The 15,877-nt window shown below is 40.0% G+C and overlaps 1 protein-coding gene across 10 annotated transcripts in view; it reads right to left on the bottom strand.

Moving 5' to 3' along the window:
- The window catches only part of RERE (arginine-glutamic acid dipeptide repeats), a 469,898-nt gene that overhangs the window by 264,977 nt on the left and 189,044 nt on the right, over positions 1-15,877 (bottom strand). For all 10 annotated transcript variants that reach the window (XM_012473620.2, XM_064363204.1, XM_064363205.1 and 7 more), the window contains exon 3: positions 1,068-1,138. In XM_012473620.2, coding sequence (XP_012329043.2) covers positions 1,068-1,138 — 71 coding nt within the window. The remainder of the gene's footprint in view (positions 1-1,067; positions 1,139-15,877) is intronic.

Below are 15,877 nucleotides of genomic sequence, written 5' to 3' on the forward strand. Positions count from 1 at the left end.
TGTGGGAGGCCAAAGCAGGCAAATCACTTGAGGTCAGAAGTTGGAGACCAGCCTGGCCAACATGGTGAAACCCCATCTCTACTAAAAATACAAAAAAAAAATTAGCTGGTCGTGGTGGCACATGCCTGTAATCCCAGCTACTCAGAAGGCTGTGGCAGGAGAATCGCTTGTTCTCGGAAGGTGGAGGCTGCAGTGAGCCAAGACTGAGCCACTGCACTCCAGTCTGTGGGACAGAGTGAGACTCTGTCTCAAACAACAACAACAAAATAGTGGTTCTTAACTGTGTATTGGTCTTAAATAAGTGAATTTTTAAAAATCATAAAAGCATAAACAGGCTAAAAAATCATTGTCCAGACATGTATGAGATCAATTTATTTACATAAAGCCTAGAATGTTTATTTGCAGACCTCTGCCAAATCTCTGCAAACATCCAGGGAGCCAAAGCCTAAAGTGTGGGAACCACTGTTCTAAAAAAAGAGATTTCATAATGGGCAACATCAACACTTATATATTCAGGAGGAGTTTTTAATGAGAAAGTACAGTAGCTATGTTCTCATTTCTGCAGCACATGCACTAAAACTGGAAAGAAAGTGTAACAGCTTTAGCATGCCCAAGCCAGACTTCTCGCAACCTCCACCCTGGAAAACCCCCACAACAATTCAACATAGGCTCCACACCAGCCGAAATACTGAAGGAAGTGACAGGTTTCCACTGGAAACTATTATCTGATCTGTTTATATTATTTTCCCTACTCATCAATTACTTTACTTCAGGCTCTTAACAATGGCTCAGAAGAAACAAACTACTTCAGGAATTCAAGGGAATCTCTGAAATTGTCAAAACAGTTACTAAAGGGATAAAAACTTTATGACAGTAAGTGTTACAAGGCTGAAAAGATGGAACTAGTAACCCTCATTTTAGTGCTACTGCCATGAGGTAGTTAGCACTCAAAAGGTGAACTGGTAACCACGTCAACAGCGATGGAGTAACAATCAGAAGAGACAGCCAATGGAACTGGAAAAAGAGAGAATACAGAGCAGAGTGAACAGCACATTAAAAACGCTTACCAGTTTGAAGTCTTGAATGCTACAGATGAAATACGGTGTGTTTGGCCTCCGACTCTCGATATACACACAGTCTTTAAAAGAAAAAGAAATTTTAAAACAATGGCATTTACCTTTAAGGGAACAAAGACAGGGCCTATAAAGCCACTGCATAAATAAATAAATGACAAGGCACATATCTTTATTGTAACTTTTTTTCCAAAAGATGATATTAAATTGCTAATAACTTTAGGCTAAAGGATAACAGCCATTTGGTTCTTTCTGAATATTTTTCTAATGATTTAAAGAACCTGATGAAGACTAAATTATTTTCTTCAGAGTCCCTGAAGAAAAGGGGGAGGAATCCATGGGATTATCCATATTCAGATGAAGACACTTAGATAAAAGAAATTGCCTGCTCAAGATCACACATCAAGATGAAATCCTGAGTATCTTATTCAGATAGATGCTCCTATCCCTTCAAAAAAGAGAAATGGGTTTGCCAAGTGCTACTATATTTGTAATAAATATTTTGTGGGGAAATCAATGAAATACGCAAAGATGACTAGCTTGAACGTGGTAACACAATGACCTTTTCAACTAACCAAAAAAGAGAAAGAAAACTAATCTAATCTCTTACAGACAATTTGCTATTACATTGTACCCTAAACACATTTTATTTTCTAATTGTAAGCAAAAGCAATGCTACTAATCAGAGATGGAATAAAGCAAACCAAATTACATTTTCTTCAGGGAAGAAGAGTGCTTTCTTAAATTACATTTGACATGGCAGTGGCTGGAAAATAATTTTTGATGCTTTCAATGACTGGAGTGTAAAGGGTTTTTTTTTTTTTTTGGCTTGTCTCCAAACTCCTGGGCTCAAGCAATCCTCCCACCTCAGCCTCCCAAAGTGTTGGAATTACAGACACTCAGCACCATGCTTGGCCAAGGTTGCTTTTTAAAATGGCATGTTAAGACACTTAAACAAAAAGCAATGATTTTAAAGAAAGCAGTGGCTACAGAGAGAGGTAACCTCCTTCCACCCCCATATTACAACCTGAGATCTTAATAAAGCTTAGCATAGGAAAGTCTATGTATTATTTATTGAAAAGCAAAGACACAGTCAATCAAATCTAGGAAGAGTGACCTTAATGCCTCATTCATCCACTCATTCATTTTGAATAGGCAGGGCCTCATTATGTTGCCCAAGTTAGTCTCAAACTCTTGGGCTTAAGCTATCCTCCTGCCTGGGCCTTCCAAAGTGCTGTGATTACACGTGTTAAGCCACCATGCCCAGCTCACAATGCCACTCATTTTGTACTTCCTCTTGACCCTTCAGAATGGGTGTGTCTTAGAATAATTCAGGTGCTTGACAATACAGGCAAATTCCTCTACTGCCTCACGTGTCTTATGTGTTAAGAGCCAAGAAAAACACAAGCCCTAGCAGCCTCACTAAGATGATTATGAAGAAAAGTCCTCACAAAAGGGTACATTCCAAGAAACTTTCTGCAGAACATCAGGATCTTTGTACCTACCCAAGACACTCCAGAAAAAGAAGAAATCTCAATGCCAACTATTCAGACATTCAGAATTCCCCAACTGGTTTTTCTACTCAAAAGTGGACTCAACAGAGATTTAATCCCTGAATCCATGTAAAACAGTCGCTGAATCCACGTAGAACCCCTGAATCCATGTAAAACAAGATAGGGAAAGCTCAGTCAACAGTTCATTCCTGCTGACTGAGCTTTCCCTATCTTGTTCCAGGGTCCCAGATGCTGAATAATTCTGCTTCAGCATTCAGGCAACATCAACTTAACAAGCTAATCATCTTAAGGGACAAGCAAGAGAATTGTTCCCACCCCAGTAGATCATTCTTACATACTCCTACCTTGGTATTCAAGTAAAAACTGAAGAAACTCAATTCCCTAGATAAAAACTGTAGCTCCAAATCACACAATTTTGGAACAACCCAAAGTTCTCAGTTTCCTGTGTTTCAGTCCCTGTTGTACCCACTGTCAGCATTTCAAATCTCTAGTTATCAATTATTTACTCATCTTACTCAACTCAATATGCCCTCTCCTTTCTGTCGCTTTCTATATACTATATTTCATGACATTAACACCATCACAGTCTAGCTACTGACAGAGCGGGAGCATCGCCATCTTGGACAAGCACCATCATTTTAAAGTACCCCCTGATCAAAAACTGCCTAAATTCAACCCAAAGGGCATCAGCCTAATGGCTGTTATCATGACCATAAACCACAAGTGACACCTTGGATCAGAAACATTCCAACTCTAAGATAAACCTCTCTCCCACCAGAGACATTCCAGCCCCAAGATAACCTCCCCTCTGGCTGGAGAGATGTCAGCCCCAAGACATTCCAACCCCACAATAAACTTCTCCACAAAGAAACATTCCAGTCTGTGATAAGCTCTCTCGACCTAAACCCTTAAATACTCTCAGTCTGTAAGAGAGAGTGCTCCTGACCAAAATCAGCCAGAAGCCCCTCTCAGGTTTATTCTCCAAAATGAATCGTTTTTAACTGTTGGGAGCTTTTAGCATTTCTTTCCTCATTCTTTAATTTTACAGCTACTATTCACTAGCTTCAGAACTAATAAGCCCCCTTTTTTTTTGAGTTGGAGTCTTGCTCTGTCGCCAGGCTGGAGTGCAGTGGTGCAATCTCCACTCACTGCAACCTCTGCCTCGCAGGTTCAAGCAATTCTCCTGCCTCAGCCTCCCAAGTAGCTGGGATTACAAGTACGCCATCATGCCTGGCTAATTTTTGTATTTTAGTACAGACAGGGTTTCACCATGTTGACCAGGATAATCTCTATCTCTTGACCTCATGATCCACCTGCCTCAGCCTCCCAAAGTGCTGGGATTACAGGCGTGAGCCACCACACCCAGCCTCATAGGTCTCTTTCTAATTTAATTACTTCTACCTTAAGGCTCAAGTGACAAAAAAACTTGCTGCATTCAACAGTCTGGTCTCATTCCACACCCCATCTTTCCCTAGGCTGCATTTACTACAAGAAATCCCAACTGTACTCCCAGTCTGTGCAAAACTCTTTCTTCTTTCCTTCTACCAATCCCTGATCACACCAACCTTAGAATTAGTTATTAGTTCTATATGCACTAACTTCTCATGGCTCCTCTCTAACTAAATGGCAACATTCCCTTCTTTTACGTAACATTAACAATTTATACTCCTTGTCTGTTATTTGGCAGTCAGGTGGTCTGCACTGTCCACTATCAATTACTATCAATCTTGTAAGCTCAGAGAAATGTACTCAAGTCTACCTTCCCTGTACTCACCAAGGACTAAAGTCTGCCATTAGTGTGGGGGTTTAAAAAACAAAAATAAAGCTAAAGCAGGTGGATCACCTGAGGTCAGGAGTTCAAGACCAGTCTGGCCAACATGGTGAAACCCCATCTCCACTAAAAATACAAAAATTGGCCAGGCGTGGTGGTGCACACCTGTAATCACAGCTACTTGGCAAGTCAAGGCAGGAGGATCGCGTGAACCCAGGAGGCGGAGGTTGCAGTGAGCTGAGATCATGCCACTGTACTCCAGTCTGGGGGACAGAGTGAGACTGTCTCAAGAAAAAAAAAAAAACTGAAATAAATGGGAGATGCTTCGAAAGCAAAGGCTATGTATTATGTTTTTCTTTTTACACAAAGAAAAGCTTTTTTATATATACTTTAAATAATCTATAGGATCATTATTACTACACAGCATCTTACTCTGAGACATAAAGCTAACTTATACATAAAAAAGTTTCCCAGAAAAAGGAAAGAGAACCTATGTTCTTTCATTTCAAACACCAAAGTTACATTCAGGAAAAGGATTGCCTGTAAATACACTAGGATATAGCTCTGTTAGAGAAGGAAGGAAAGGAACATGCTGGTATGTCAAGGGCAGCCAAGGACATCTGTTTGCTTAAACACTCCTCAGCAGTTGGACTGGAGCTGCCTCACACAGCTGGCCTAAGAAACACTGCCATGAGGGATAAGCGTGAGAGAGATCCTCAACCGGACATATGGAACACTATTACTGATTATTACATTAAAAGCCATCTCTTTTTGTTTAAAAAGCTAACATGGCAACTCAAATTGATCCAAAGCTGTGAATTCATATCAGACAGTCCAATATACAACGCTGATAATCTGTAAAATGGGTGACTACATCAAGTGATCTCTATTAGTACTTTAAAACGTATATATGAAAAAGTTAGATAAGCTCACTGCAAAATTAAGTGACAAAATTTAAAGAGTTTGTACAGCTGGAGAGTAGAAATTTAAAAAAAAAACAGACTGTACATACATAGTCGTAAAACACAGAATGGCTAAGATGGGGTAAAATAAGAACTACAGATGGTTCACACTATGTAAAACTTGCCATAAGAATGGGGAAAAAATGCATTGCTTTGACCTGATTTGTCTAAGTCAGCTTTAAAATTAAAGCACGACAAATTATTGTAGAGTCAACCTTTTCTTTATAACCCTCTGACAAATATTAAGATGACCCAACAAAAAATAAACACAATTGGCCAGGTATGGTGGCTCATACCTGTAATCCCAGCACTTTGGGAGGCTGAGGTGGGCAGATCATGAGGTCAGGAGACCAAGATCATCCTAGTTAACAGGGCGAAACCCCGTCTCTACTAAAAGTACAAAAAATTAGCTGGGCATGGTGGCACATGCCTGTAGTCCCAGCTACTCAGGAGTCTAAGGCAGGAGAATCCCTTGAACCTGGGAGGCAGAGGCTGCAGTGAGCCAAGATCACACCACTGCACTCTAGCCTGGGTGACAAAGCGAGACTCAATCTCAAAAAACAAGATAAAAATAAAAAAACTTTAGAATTCAAGTCTCACAGAAAAAAATTCTACTTTATATTACTCTTAAAAATATTCAAAACAAGGTTCAGTTAAAGCCAAATTCTCATATAAGAAGTATTCTCCTTGGTTCATTAATCAAGCAGCTATTGAGGAAAATAATTTATATAAATGTTTACAGTTAGTACAAAAATAAAGTGGCTTATTCGAAAAAGGAAAGATAAGAACATAAGTCAGGAGCAATGTTAAAATCTCAGTTGGAATATATGCCCAGTAATCTTTTAAAGCCAGAATGATTTGGCAAGATTTTTGTGCAATTTCTGAGTGCATAGGTTTTCTGAAGCTGGTTATAAAACTGATTTTAGTCAGCAGGATCAATGATTCTCAACCTGAAAATATCCCATGACACCCAAGCACTGCAGACACTTATTTAAAAATAATAACAAAAAGAGCAAAACGCTTTTGTATTAGAAAGCTAGCAGCTCTGAAAGAACTGTGCAAAGCTGATGCGATCCATTAAACGTATAATACACAACTTCAGAATCACCCATATGAAAACACATATTTACCAGAATTGAGCAAATCGTTGCTGCAGGGCAAGTTTTTTTTTTTTTTTTTTTTTTTTTTAAATCTTAAAATCAGCATGCCTGTAATGGGCCAGAAAAATGAGTGGGGCTATTACCATTGATATCAATTATTCCAAATAACACATGAAAACTAATGTGTCTTTACTAGGGATGTCTAGAAATGAAACCATGAGTCTAGGTTGAGACTTACTCTTTCTAACATTTAACCTCTGCCTGGGAATGGATCACATGATTAAGTGACCTCAAATCCTTGTGATCAGGGAGCAACAAAATCCTAATCTGGGCAATGATACTGAACAGAGGTATTCCCGGCTGTTTTTCACAATCTCAACATAGCTTCATGTCCAAGGATGTACTGTGCCATCTGTAAACAACAGAGCATTTGCTAAGCTGGGGAAGGAAGTCAGCCAAACTTGAAGGCAGATTCTCAAGGCAAAGAAGGCCCTCTCTGCTTTTTCAACCCTCAGCAAATCAGCAGGTTTATGTAAATAGAGCAAAAGAAGGGTCCTCTCAAGGGTAAAAAATCACAGCCTGAGGCATTAGGCAGTTTGTCATTATGAAACACAAAGAATCTGTCAGCATCTTTCCTGACAGCCTCCTACAGAGCAGAGTGGACACTTACTTCACCCACTAATTTAGCAAGCAGTGCTGTACACACCACCATTAAAGCTATGGTCACGACAAATACAGGCAATGCTCAGCCACTGCTCCATCTCATAAAGTAATTTTCCTTTCTATCAATGTGTTTCCGCCTATTAATCTTCGAAATACCTTCTCAACCCTTTGCAAAGCATGGCAGTGCCACTCTAATATAATTTACAATAGAAAACCCTGTTGTAAAAAGCACGCATCAACAAAGACTTCCTAACAAAGAGATTTCTCGGAGACCAAGCTGGGTGGCACAGCGGTGAATACGGGCAGTTGACTCTCCAGCTCTTCTGCTTTCGTTTCTCCTCTACATGACTCCTCCACCCTCAATGCTTGGAGGTAACAGTCAATGAGGTCCAGTATATTAGTCTAACATTGCAGAATAAAAAGTCCACAAGTATCTATACTTAAAACAGATGTCCCCAGTTTCTAAAACACACAAAGTGTGTATATGTTCTGTGTGTGTGCATTCTGGAAACAACAATGAAATCCTGGAACCCAAATTCCAATTTGTTCCTAGCATACTGCATGTCCTCCAACAAACCCTCCCATTTCTAGGCTCCCAAACCATAAAACAGGCAAACCCATCACCATTCTTCAACTCTGTAAACAATGCACTGTGTTCTTTGTAAACACTCAAAAATTGTATGAGGAACAAACTGAATGAAGATAAGGTTAAAAAGAGTAAGAGAGAGAGAGATCCTAGCAAGAAAGTTGCTCTGCTCTATCAATATGAACAAAACAAATGCTGTCTTCTAATACTTCTTTAGGAAATAACTCAATTGGCAGGTAACCTACTTTGGTTTTCCACCAGAATCTTTTGCTGTGAGGGGTACTGATATTGTCTGTAACACTGGAGAATTTAAAAGCAAAAGGACTGCTGCTCGGGAAGCTGAGGTGAGAGCATCACTGGAGCTCTGGAGTTCAAAGATGCAGTGAGCTATGATCCAGCCACTGTACTCAACCTAGGTGACAGAGTAAGACCCTGTCATTCATACATACATACATACGTACATGCACACACATATACATACATAGAAAAGGAAACAAAAATTGGAAAAACTGCACTTCAATAAATGAAACTTTCCCAGTCCTACCCTTACTCTATCAACTGTCACCAAAATCAGATGCATCATCTTAAAGATTCTAAACTTGGTGGAAAAAGAGCTCAGATAACACATATCTTTATTTCCTCTTTTTTAAACATCATAATAATTAAATTCCATGTATTGAAATGTCTGTAGATTCCCAAGTAGTGCTACAGAGCCTACATGGGCTTTTGTCTGAACACAGAATACTAAATACTTCTAGCAAACATTTACCTGTCTTTATCCTCATTGCTAACAAGGAAAGTTAAATTATGAGAAAAAACAAGTTGAGAGGAACAGGTCACAATAAACTAAAAGGGATTTTGTTGAAAATTCCTACATTTCTCTTTTCTCCTTTAGAAGTCAGGAAATCTCCCAATGTATTGACAACTTAAAAACTGATCTCAGATAATTATCTTACCAACTTTAAAAAATAATGCTGGGCCAGGCGTGGTGGCACATGCCTGTAATTCCAGCACTTTGAGAGGCCGAGGCAGAGGACTGCCTGTGCCCTGGAGTTCAAGGTTACAATGAACTATGATCATATCACCACTACATTCTAGCCTGGAAGACGGCATGAAACCTTGTCTCTTAAAAAAAAAAAAAAGTTACGTGGATGTTTTGGAGCAACCGCTGCAGCATGACCCCCCACTTCCCAAATCAGTCATATGCTACACGAACTTGAGAACTCCATGGATTGAGAAAAAGCAAAATTATCCTGCCAACAGCAGAAACTTTATTAGTTATACTGATATGCTCAACATTAGCCATGGTTGGACACTTATATTACCCAAGCAAAGAACTATATAAGCACTCTCATCTCCATATTTTATTCTGAAATTGCTCCTTAAAAAGCACCCCTTGTGCCAGGCGCGACGGCTCACGCCTGTAATACCAATACTTTGAGAGGCCAAGGCAGGCGGATCACTTGAGGTCAGGAGTTCAAGATCGGCCTGGCAAACAGGTTGAAACCCAGTCTCTACTAAAAATACAAAAATTAGCTGGGTGTGGTGGCGCACGCCTGTGGTCCCAGCTACTCGGGAGGCTGAGGCAGGAGAATTGCTTGAACCCAGGAGGCGGAGGTTGCAGTGAGCCGAGATCGCGCCACTGTACTCCAGCCTGGCACCTGGCAATGGAGCAAGACTCCGTCTCAACAACAACAACAAAAAAGCACCCCTTGTAACCTGCGTTGGCTGAGTCCCTATCATGAAACTGAGTCTAGCCAATGTAACATCCAAGATGTGGATCTCTATTCTAGTTTAAAACTTCTGTTTATATATAGCTTATATGCCATAACAGAATAAAAGTAAGCTAACGGGGGAAATCTACTTTAAAATTCAGTGACAGCCATCTACCTGCTGAAGTAGTGTTTATGGCACGACAGACATGAAAACAGAGAACTTACAGGCTTCACAGAGAACTTACAGGCTTCACTCAATCTTTCTGCCCCCTTGATACCTCAGGGTACCTAACTTCCTAAAGCTTAAAATGGTAGGTAACAACTCTATCCTCAATTTAATCACTCACCCCTCCCCACAAAAAACTACGCTATGAAATCCCTATTAAGTAGAGGATGATTACTAATTGAAATGCTGACTGATCCTTAACTTAAAGATGAGAACTGGAATATGGCTGAAATAATGTACATTCAAGAAATCAATGCAAAGACTCCAAACACTTCTAGAACACTGTGCCCAGTATTTATAGGAAATCATCAGTGACAGGTAGGCTGCATGAAAATTCTTCTCTCCCCGTATAGCTGACAACAAACAAATTGCTTGTCTGATCTTCTGGTGTCATATCCTGCAGAGCAGATTTCAAGCAACACTGCTTGCTCCTTTTCAGAAAACAACGCACTAGGAGCCTGGGTTTTACAATAAATGATTCAACCAATTTACAGGGCTCACTGGAAATACACAGGACAATTCACAATGCCTGCGCTATAATTCTTATTTGGCAAATGATTTTATTATAAACTAGTATCACAGTGAATCCATTTTCTTTACGGGTTTTCTGCTACTGTTTAATGGACTGTCAGTATAATTTAGATCTCATCTATTTAAACTCATTCAAGCCTGACTCCTGATTGTACAGTAAATGGAACATATTTCTATTCAACGAAATTAATGACAGTTAATTGTAGTCTGCAGTACTCAGTTTTATAAATGCAACTGTTCCACAGTTCAAGCATCAAGCTACAAAATTTCCCACACCAATTATTTCTCTGTACTTTACAGGCATCTTCCTTTTCTTGGAACCCTTCCTTGTAAGGCTAATGTATATAATCATTTAATATCCTTTCCCATTCAAATATGTAGCTCCAACTTTCTAGAAAGTTAGGACTTAAATTTAACCAAAATGTGAGAAAATGCAAGTTTAATTGCCATTCTGGAAAGATGTTCTACTAATATGGATTTTTTTTAAGTTAGCAAAATTCAAGATTAAAAGGCATTTTTTAAAACTTACTATTAGATGACTTTCTTATCTATTTCAAATCAGTTACAATGTCAACATTAAGTGAAATTTATTAAAAGTAGACTAAATATCCCACGTGAATTTAAATACACAATCAAGGCACGTGGCATATATTAATATATACCAAATTGCTTCTGAGATTGATATTCTGTTTATGAGAACTTTACTTATGGCCAAGCTTAGTGGCTCATACTTATAATTCCAACACATTGGGAAGCGGAGGCAGAAGGACCACTTAAGCCCAGATGTTCGAGACTAGCCTGAGCAATGTAGTGAGACTCCATCTTTACCAAAAAAAAAAAAAAAAATTTAAATAGCTGAGCATGGTGGCAGGCACCTGCAGTCCCAGCTGCTTAGGAGGTTGAGGTGGGACGATCATTGAAGCCCAGGAGGTTGAGGCTGCAGTGAGCTATAACAGCACCACTGCATGCCAGCCTGGGCAACAATGCAAAACCCTGTCTCTTACACACACACACACACACACACGTGAGCAAACTTATTTGAGTGTTATTTACTAGAAATCACAAGAATCCCATGAGTGATTTTCCTTCTTGAGTGATTAACCTTTCATGGAAGTGGAAACATCTATATAGCTGTTTAAGAGACGCTTAAAGGAGAAAAAGGCATGCAAAAGATGCACCTTAAAAGAAACTTATTGGCAGGGCACGGTGGCTCAGGCTTGTAATCTCAGCACTTTGGGAAACCGAGGCAGATGGATGGTGTGAGCCCAAGAGTTCAAGACCAACCTGGGCAACATGGCAAAACTCTGTCTCTACAAAAAAATACAATAGTAATAATAGTAATTAGTCAGGTATGATGGCATGGACCGACTGAGGTGGGAAGCAGAAGATACAGTTAGCAGAGATGCTGTACTCCAGCCTGAGCAGCAGAATGAGACTCTGTCAGAGAGAGAGAGTGTGAGAGAGAGAGAGAGTGTGTGTGTGTGAGAGAGAGACAGAGAGAGAGAGAGAGACTGTGTGTGTGTGTGTGTGTGTGTGTGCGCGCGCACGTGTATGTGAGAGAGAGAGAGAGAGAAACGTTATCAAATCAACATCCAAGTAATAATAAGGTAAGGGACCCAGAATTTGCTGCCCCAAACTACAACCACCAGGGTCACAGAATGACAGATGAGAAGTAAAGGAAAAACTGAGAAACACTTTTCATTACCCTTTTCAGCAAGCAAAGTCTGCTCAGCTGGCTTTGTTTCTCCTCTCCTATAGACACATTTCAATCAAGTCCAAGCCATGCCCATCCTCATGCCACTGCTACTATGAGAGATGCTCTTCCCCAAGCAGGTCCTATCACAATCCTGCCCCACCTCCAGAACCCAAATGCCACCAACTTACAACCTTTTCTATTCAGTTATCTGCTCACTCACTGCCTATTACTAATATCTTTCCTTGAATGAGAGTAATTTCTCTCCACAAAATGAAGGATCAAGGGCTAAAATCCTTTCTACTTTTTTTTGTCTTTCACTACCATACCTCTATAAAACATCTTCTACAAAGCTGCAGGCACAGAAGACCGTGATCTTATCTTATTGGCTGATTGATAAAATGCTACTAATACTATAGCTGACATCTAACACCCCAATAAATTCTACTAGCTTACTCGAAATCTATGGAAGAGTCAGTGGGCTTCAAATTTAATTGTTTGCTTTAGTTTATATAAACTTGAAAGGGCAAATGAAACCTGCTCCCTGACTCTCTAATTCTACCCATACCTCCTCCTTCTTTCCCTTCAATCGTTGTTGTTTTCATTTGGGTTTTTGTTGCTGTCATTGCTGTTGTTTAGGCAGGTATTACTTTTTCTTTTTTTTTTTTTTGAGACAGAGTCTCGCTCTGTCACCCAGGCTGGAGTGCAGTGGTGCAATCTCAGCTCACTAAAACCTCCGCCTCCCAGGTTCAAGCGATTCTTCAGCCTCAGCCTCCTGGGTAGCTGGGACTACAGGCACATGCCACCACCCTCGGCTAACTTTTGTATTTTTAGTAGAGACAGGGTTTCACCATATTGGCCAGGCTAGTCTCCAACTCCTAACCTCATGATCTGCCCACCTCGGCTTCCCAAAGTGCTGGGACTACAGGCGTGAGCCACTGTGCCTGGCCTACTTTTTCTAGTTGAAGTCAAAGAATAAAGATATTTTAAGAATAATTTAAAACATCAAGACACTTTTCCTATGACAATAAATATTGAGACCTCATTTTTCCATTAAAGATCTTCAGCCCACTGTGAATTACAAATGTCACTTTACAAATATTCAACAGATATTTTGAAAAAATAATTCCACCTACACAATAATTTCCAATCATCTATCTCTTTATGATTGCAATCATCTATCTCCTTATGATATAGTGATTTTGCTTTATGAAATATACAATATACTAAGGCTAAAAAAGAATTCTATGGATGTGAGGGATTTAGTCTGGTAATCTGCTGTCCACCTGTCACTTTTATAATCAAAATTAGCACAGATCTGAGCAAGGTCATAGTATTTAAAGTATCTAAATGCTTCTTGATTCCTAAAATGAGAAGAGAGATTCTGTTTATTGTTCAAGCCATAAGAGGCTCTGGATGCTTTCTATATAAAACTGTACACACAACAGACTTCGTTCAATAAATGAGTGCAGCTGCTCAGTGTCAATATAACACTTAATGAGAGTGCTGCTTTAGCGTGCTCTTTTTGTAAATTGTACCTTGAAAAAATCATGTTTTGAACATCTGCTAAGACAAAATGGATGAGAACTTTGGGAGGAAAAATTAAGACTTCTCCATTCTAAATAAAGTATGAGAAAGACCCTTTGTCTTACAGACAACTCTTGTCAAGGTTATATTAAAAATGAATATGAGGCCGGGCGCGGTGGCTCAAGCCTGTAATCCCAGCACTTTGGGAGGCCGAGGCGGGTGGATCACGAGGTCAAGAGATCGAGACCATCCTGGTCAACATGGTGAAACCCCGTCTCTACTAATACAAAAAATTAGCTGGGCACGGTGGCGCGTGCCTGTAATCCCAGCTACTCAGGAGGCTGAGGCAGGAGAATTGCCTGAACCCAGGAGGCGGAGGTTGCGGTGAGCCGAGATCGCGCCATTGCACTCCAGCCTGGGTAACGAGCGAAACTCCGTCTCAAAAAAAAAAAAAAAAAATGAATATGAAACATTCTATAAAAAGAGAATCACAATTTCATAAAAACATTCATACGCAACCTTACTGGGCACCACCAATGTGCCATGTAGTGCTGGAGATACTAAGGTGAAAAAAAACACTGTCCTTCATTTGACAAGTTCACAATCTAATATAAGAGGTAGACATGGAAACAACTGTATGTCTTCAATAATTTTTTTTTTTTTTTGAGACAGAGTTTTGCTCTAGCTGCCCAGGCTGGAGTACAATGGCACGACCTCGGCTCACTGTAACCTCCGCCACCCGGGTTCAGGCAATTCTCCTGCCTCAGCCTCCCGACTAGCTAAGATTACAGGCATGTACCACCACACCCAGCTAATTTTGTATTTTTAGTAGAGATGGGATTTCTCCATGTTAGTCAGGCTGGTCTGGAACTCCGAACCTCAGGTGATCCGCCTACCTTGGCCTCCTAAAGTGCTGGGATTACAGGTGTGAGCCACCATGCTCTGCCGTCTTCAATAATTTTAATGGTTACTTATTTTTTATCTCTGAAATAGAGACTGCTAGCTGGGCCCAATATTCATTCTCCCCTTCTTCCTTATTAACAGAACATTAGGCTGGGCATGGTGGCACCTGTAGTCCCAGCTACTTGAGAGGCTGAGGTGAGAGGATCCCTTGAGCTCAGGAGTACAAGGATGCAGTGAGCTATGATCACCACTGCACTCCAGTCTGTGCAGCAGTGTAAATCCCATCTCAAAAACAAGGAAGAAAAAACAAAAAAAGAAAGAAAAAGAAAAAGAACATCTGCTGTGTAGCTGGATACATGGCCCCTCAGAATAAAGACATTTCCCAGCCTCTCTAACAGTTAACTCAGTCATGAGACAAAGTTCTGGCCATGAAATATAAGCAGATCTATAATATTTCAACTTCTGGAAATTGAATCCTGAAAAGGGGAAGCCTTACTCTTCTTGCTTTCTCCTGGTAGTCTGAAGGCAAATGTGTGGACTGGAGGTGGAGCAGGAGATGGAGCGTGGGAGAACAAAGAGAACGGAGGCCACATATAACAGAGTAACAGAAGCTATGACTGTAGCTTAAGAACCAAGCCGAGAATCCACATCTCCTGATTCACAGTTCAGTATTTTTGGCCACTATATGCAAATATCTTTGTAAATTATTTTTAAATCAGGCAAAATATTTATATTTCATTCATTAAATTTAAATTTCTAGATGCCCTAGTGGCATTCAAAACACAAATTTCGGGGAAAACATTCTAATTTTTTTAAATACAAAAAGCTAGAAGAGATGCCTCTAGCCAGTGCATTAAAAAGTAGAACACACAGCTCTTAATTTAGAATGATTAAAATAGGTTGATTAGAAAACAAATTATTACCTTCTACTAGGATTATGAATCAACCCCTAGTGGCAGACGGAAATGAGACTGACAAAGTCCACAACTTCCTCCCCTAAAAGGCTTTACAGTGAAGTCAAGTCCCTAGCATGACTCTACTCTGAGGCTGCACAAGTAACTTCTCCTGCAGACTGGCTGGCATTTGTGGGGGCAGGTGGATGGTGTTTGCTGGCAATACTCAGTCTCCCCTCTTTCTTACTCCACTTCTGTACAGGTTTGATGTCAGGACTTGAGAGGGAATACATGATTGCTTCTTCCACAAAAATATAGGGACTACTGACAAACAACTGTTCTAGGCCATTGTATCATTTACGCAAGTTAAAGCTGGCCAAAATTCATACCATCCTAAATTCTCAGATTATAATCCACAATTCGCTTCATACTAGAAAGACGGTATCCCCTGTGTTGCCACAGTTTACCTCCTTTCCATACCCTTAACCAGGGGACCAAAAGAAGAGCACACACATGTCTGATCCACTCAGGTGGCAAAGATTTACCATTCGAAGATGTCACAAAGTGTCCTGTTCTATCTATACAACCTTTCTCCAATTTCTTTTCTTAACATTAAATTTAAAGAAGGACATTTTCTCCAATTTCAAAACCTCAAATTCACTTTCATAAGCCAAAGCCCTATGATACACCAGGGTTGGTTAGAAAGAATTGTAATGGTAA

The sequence above is a fragment of the Aotus nancymaae genome, unplaced genomic scaffold (assembly GCF_030222135.1).
Source record: "Aotus nancymaae isolate 86718 unplaced genomic scaffold, 86718_ANA_hifiasm-v0.15.2.pri h1tg000053l, whole genome shotgun sequence".
Lineage (NCBI taxonomy): Eukaryota > Metazoa > Chordata > Mammalia > Primates > Aotidae > Aotus > Aotus nancymaae.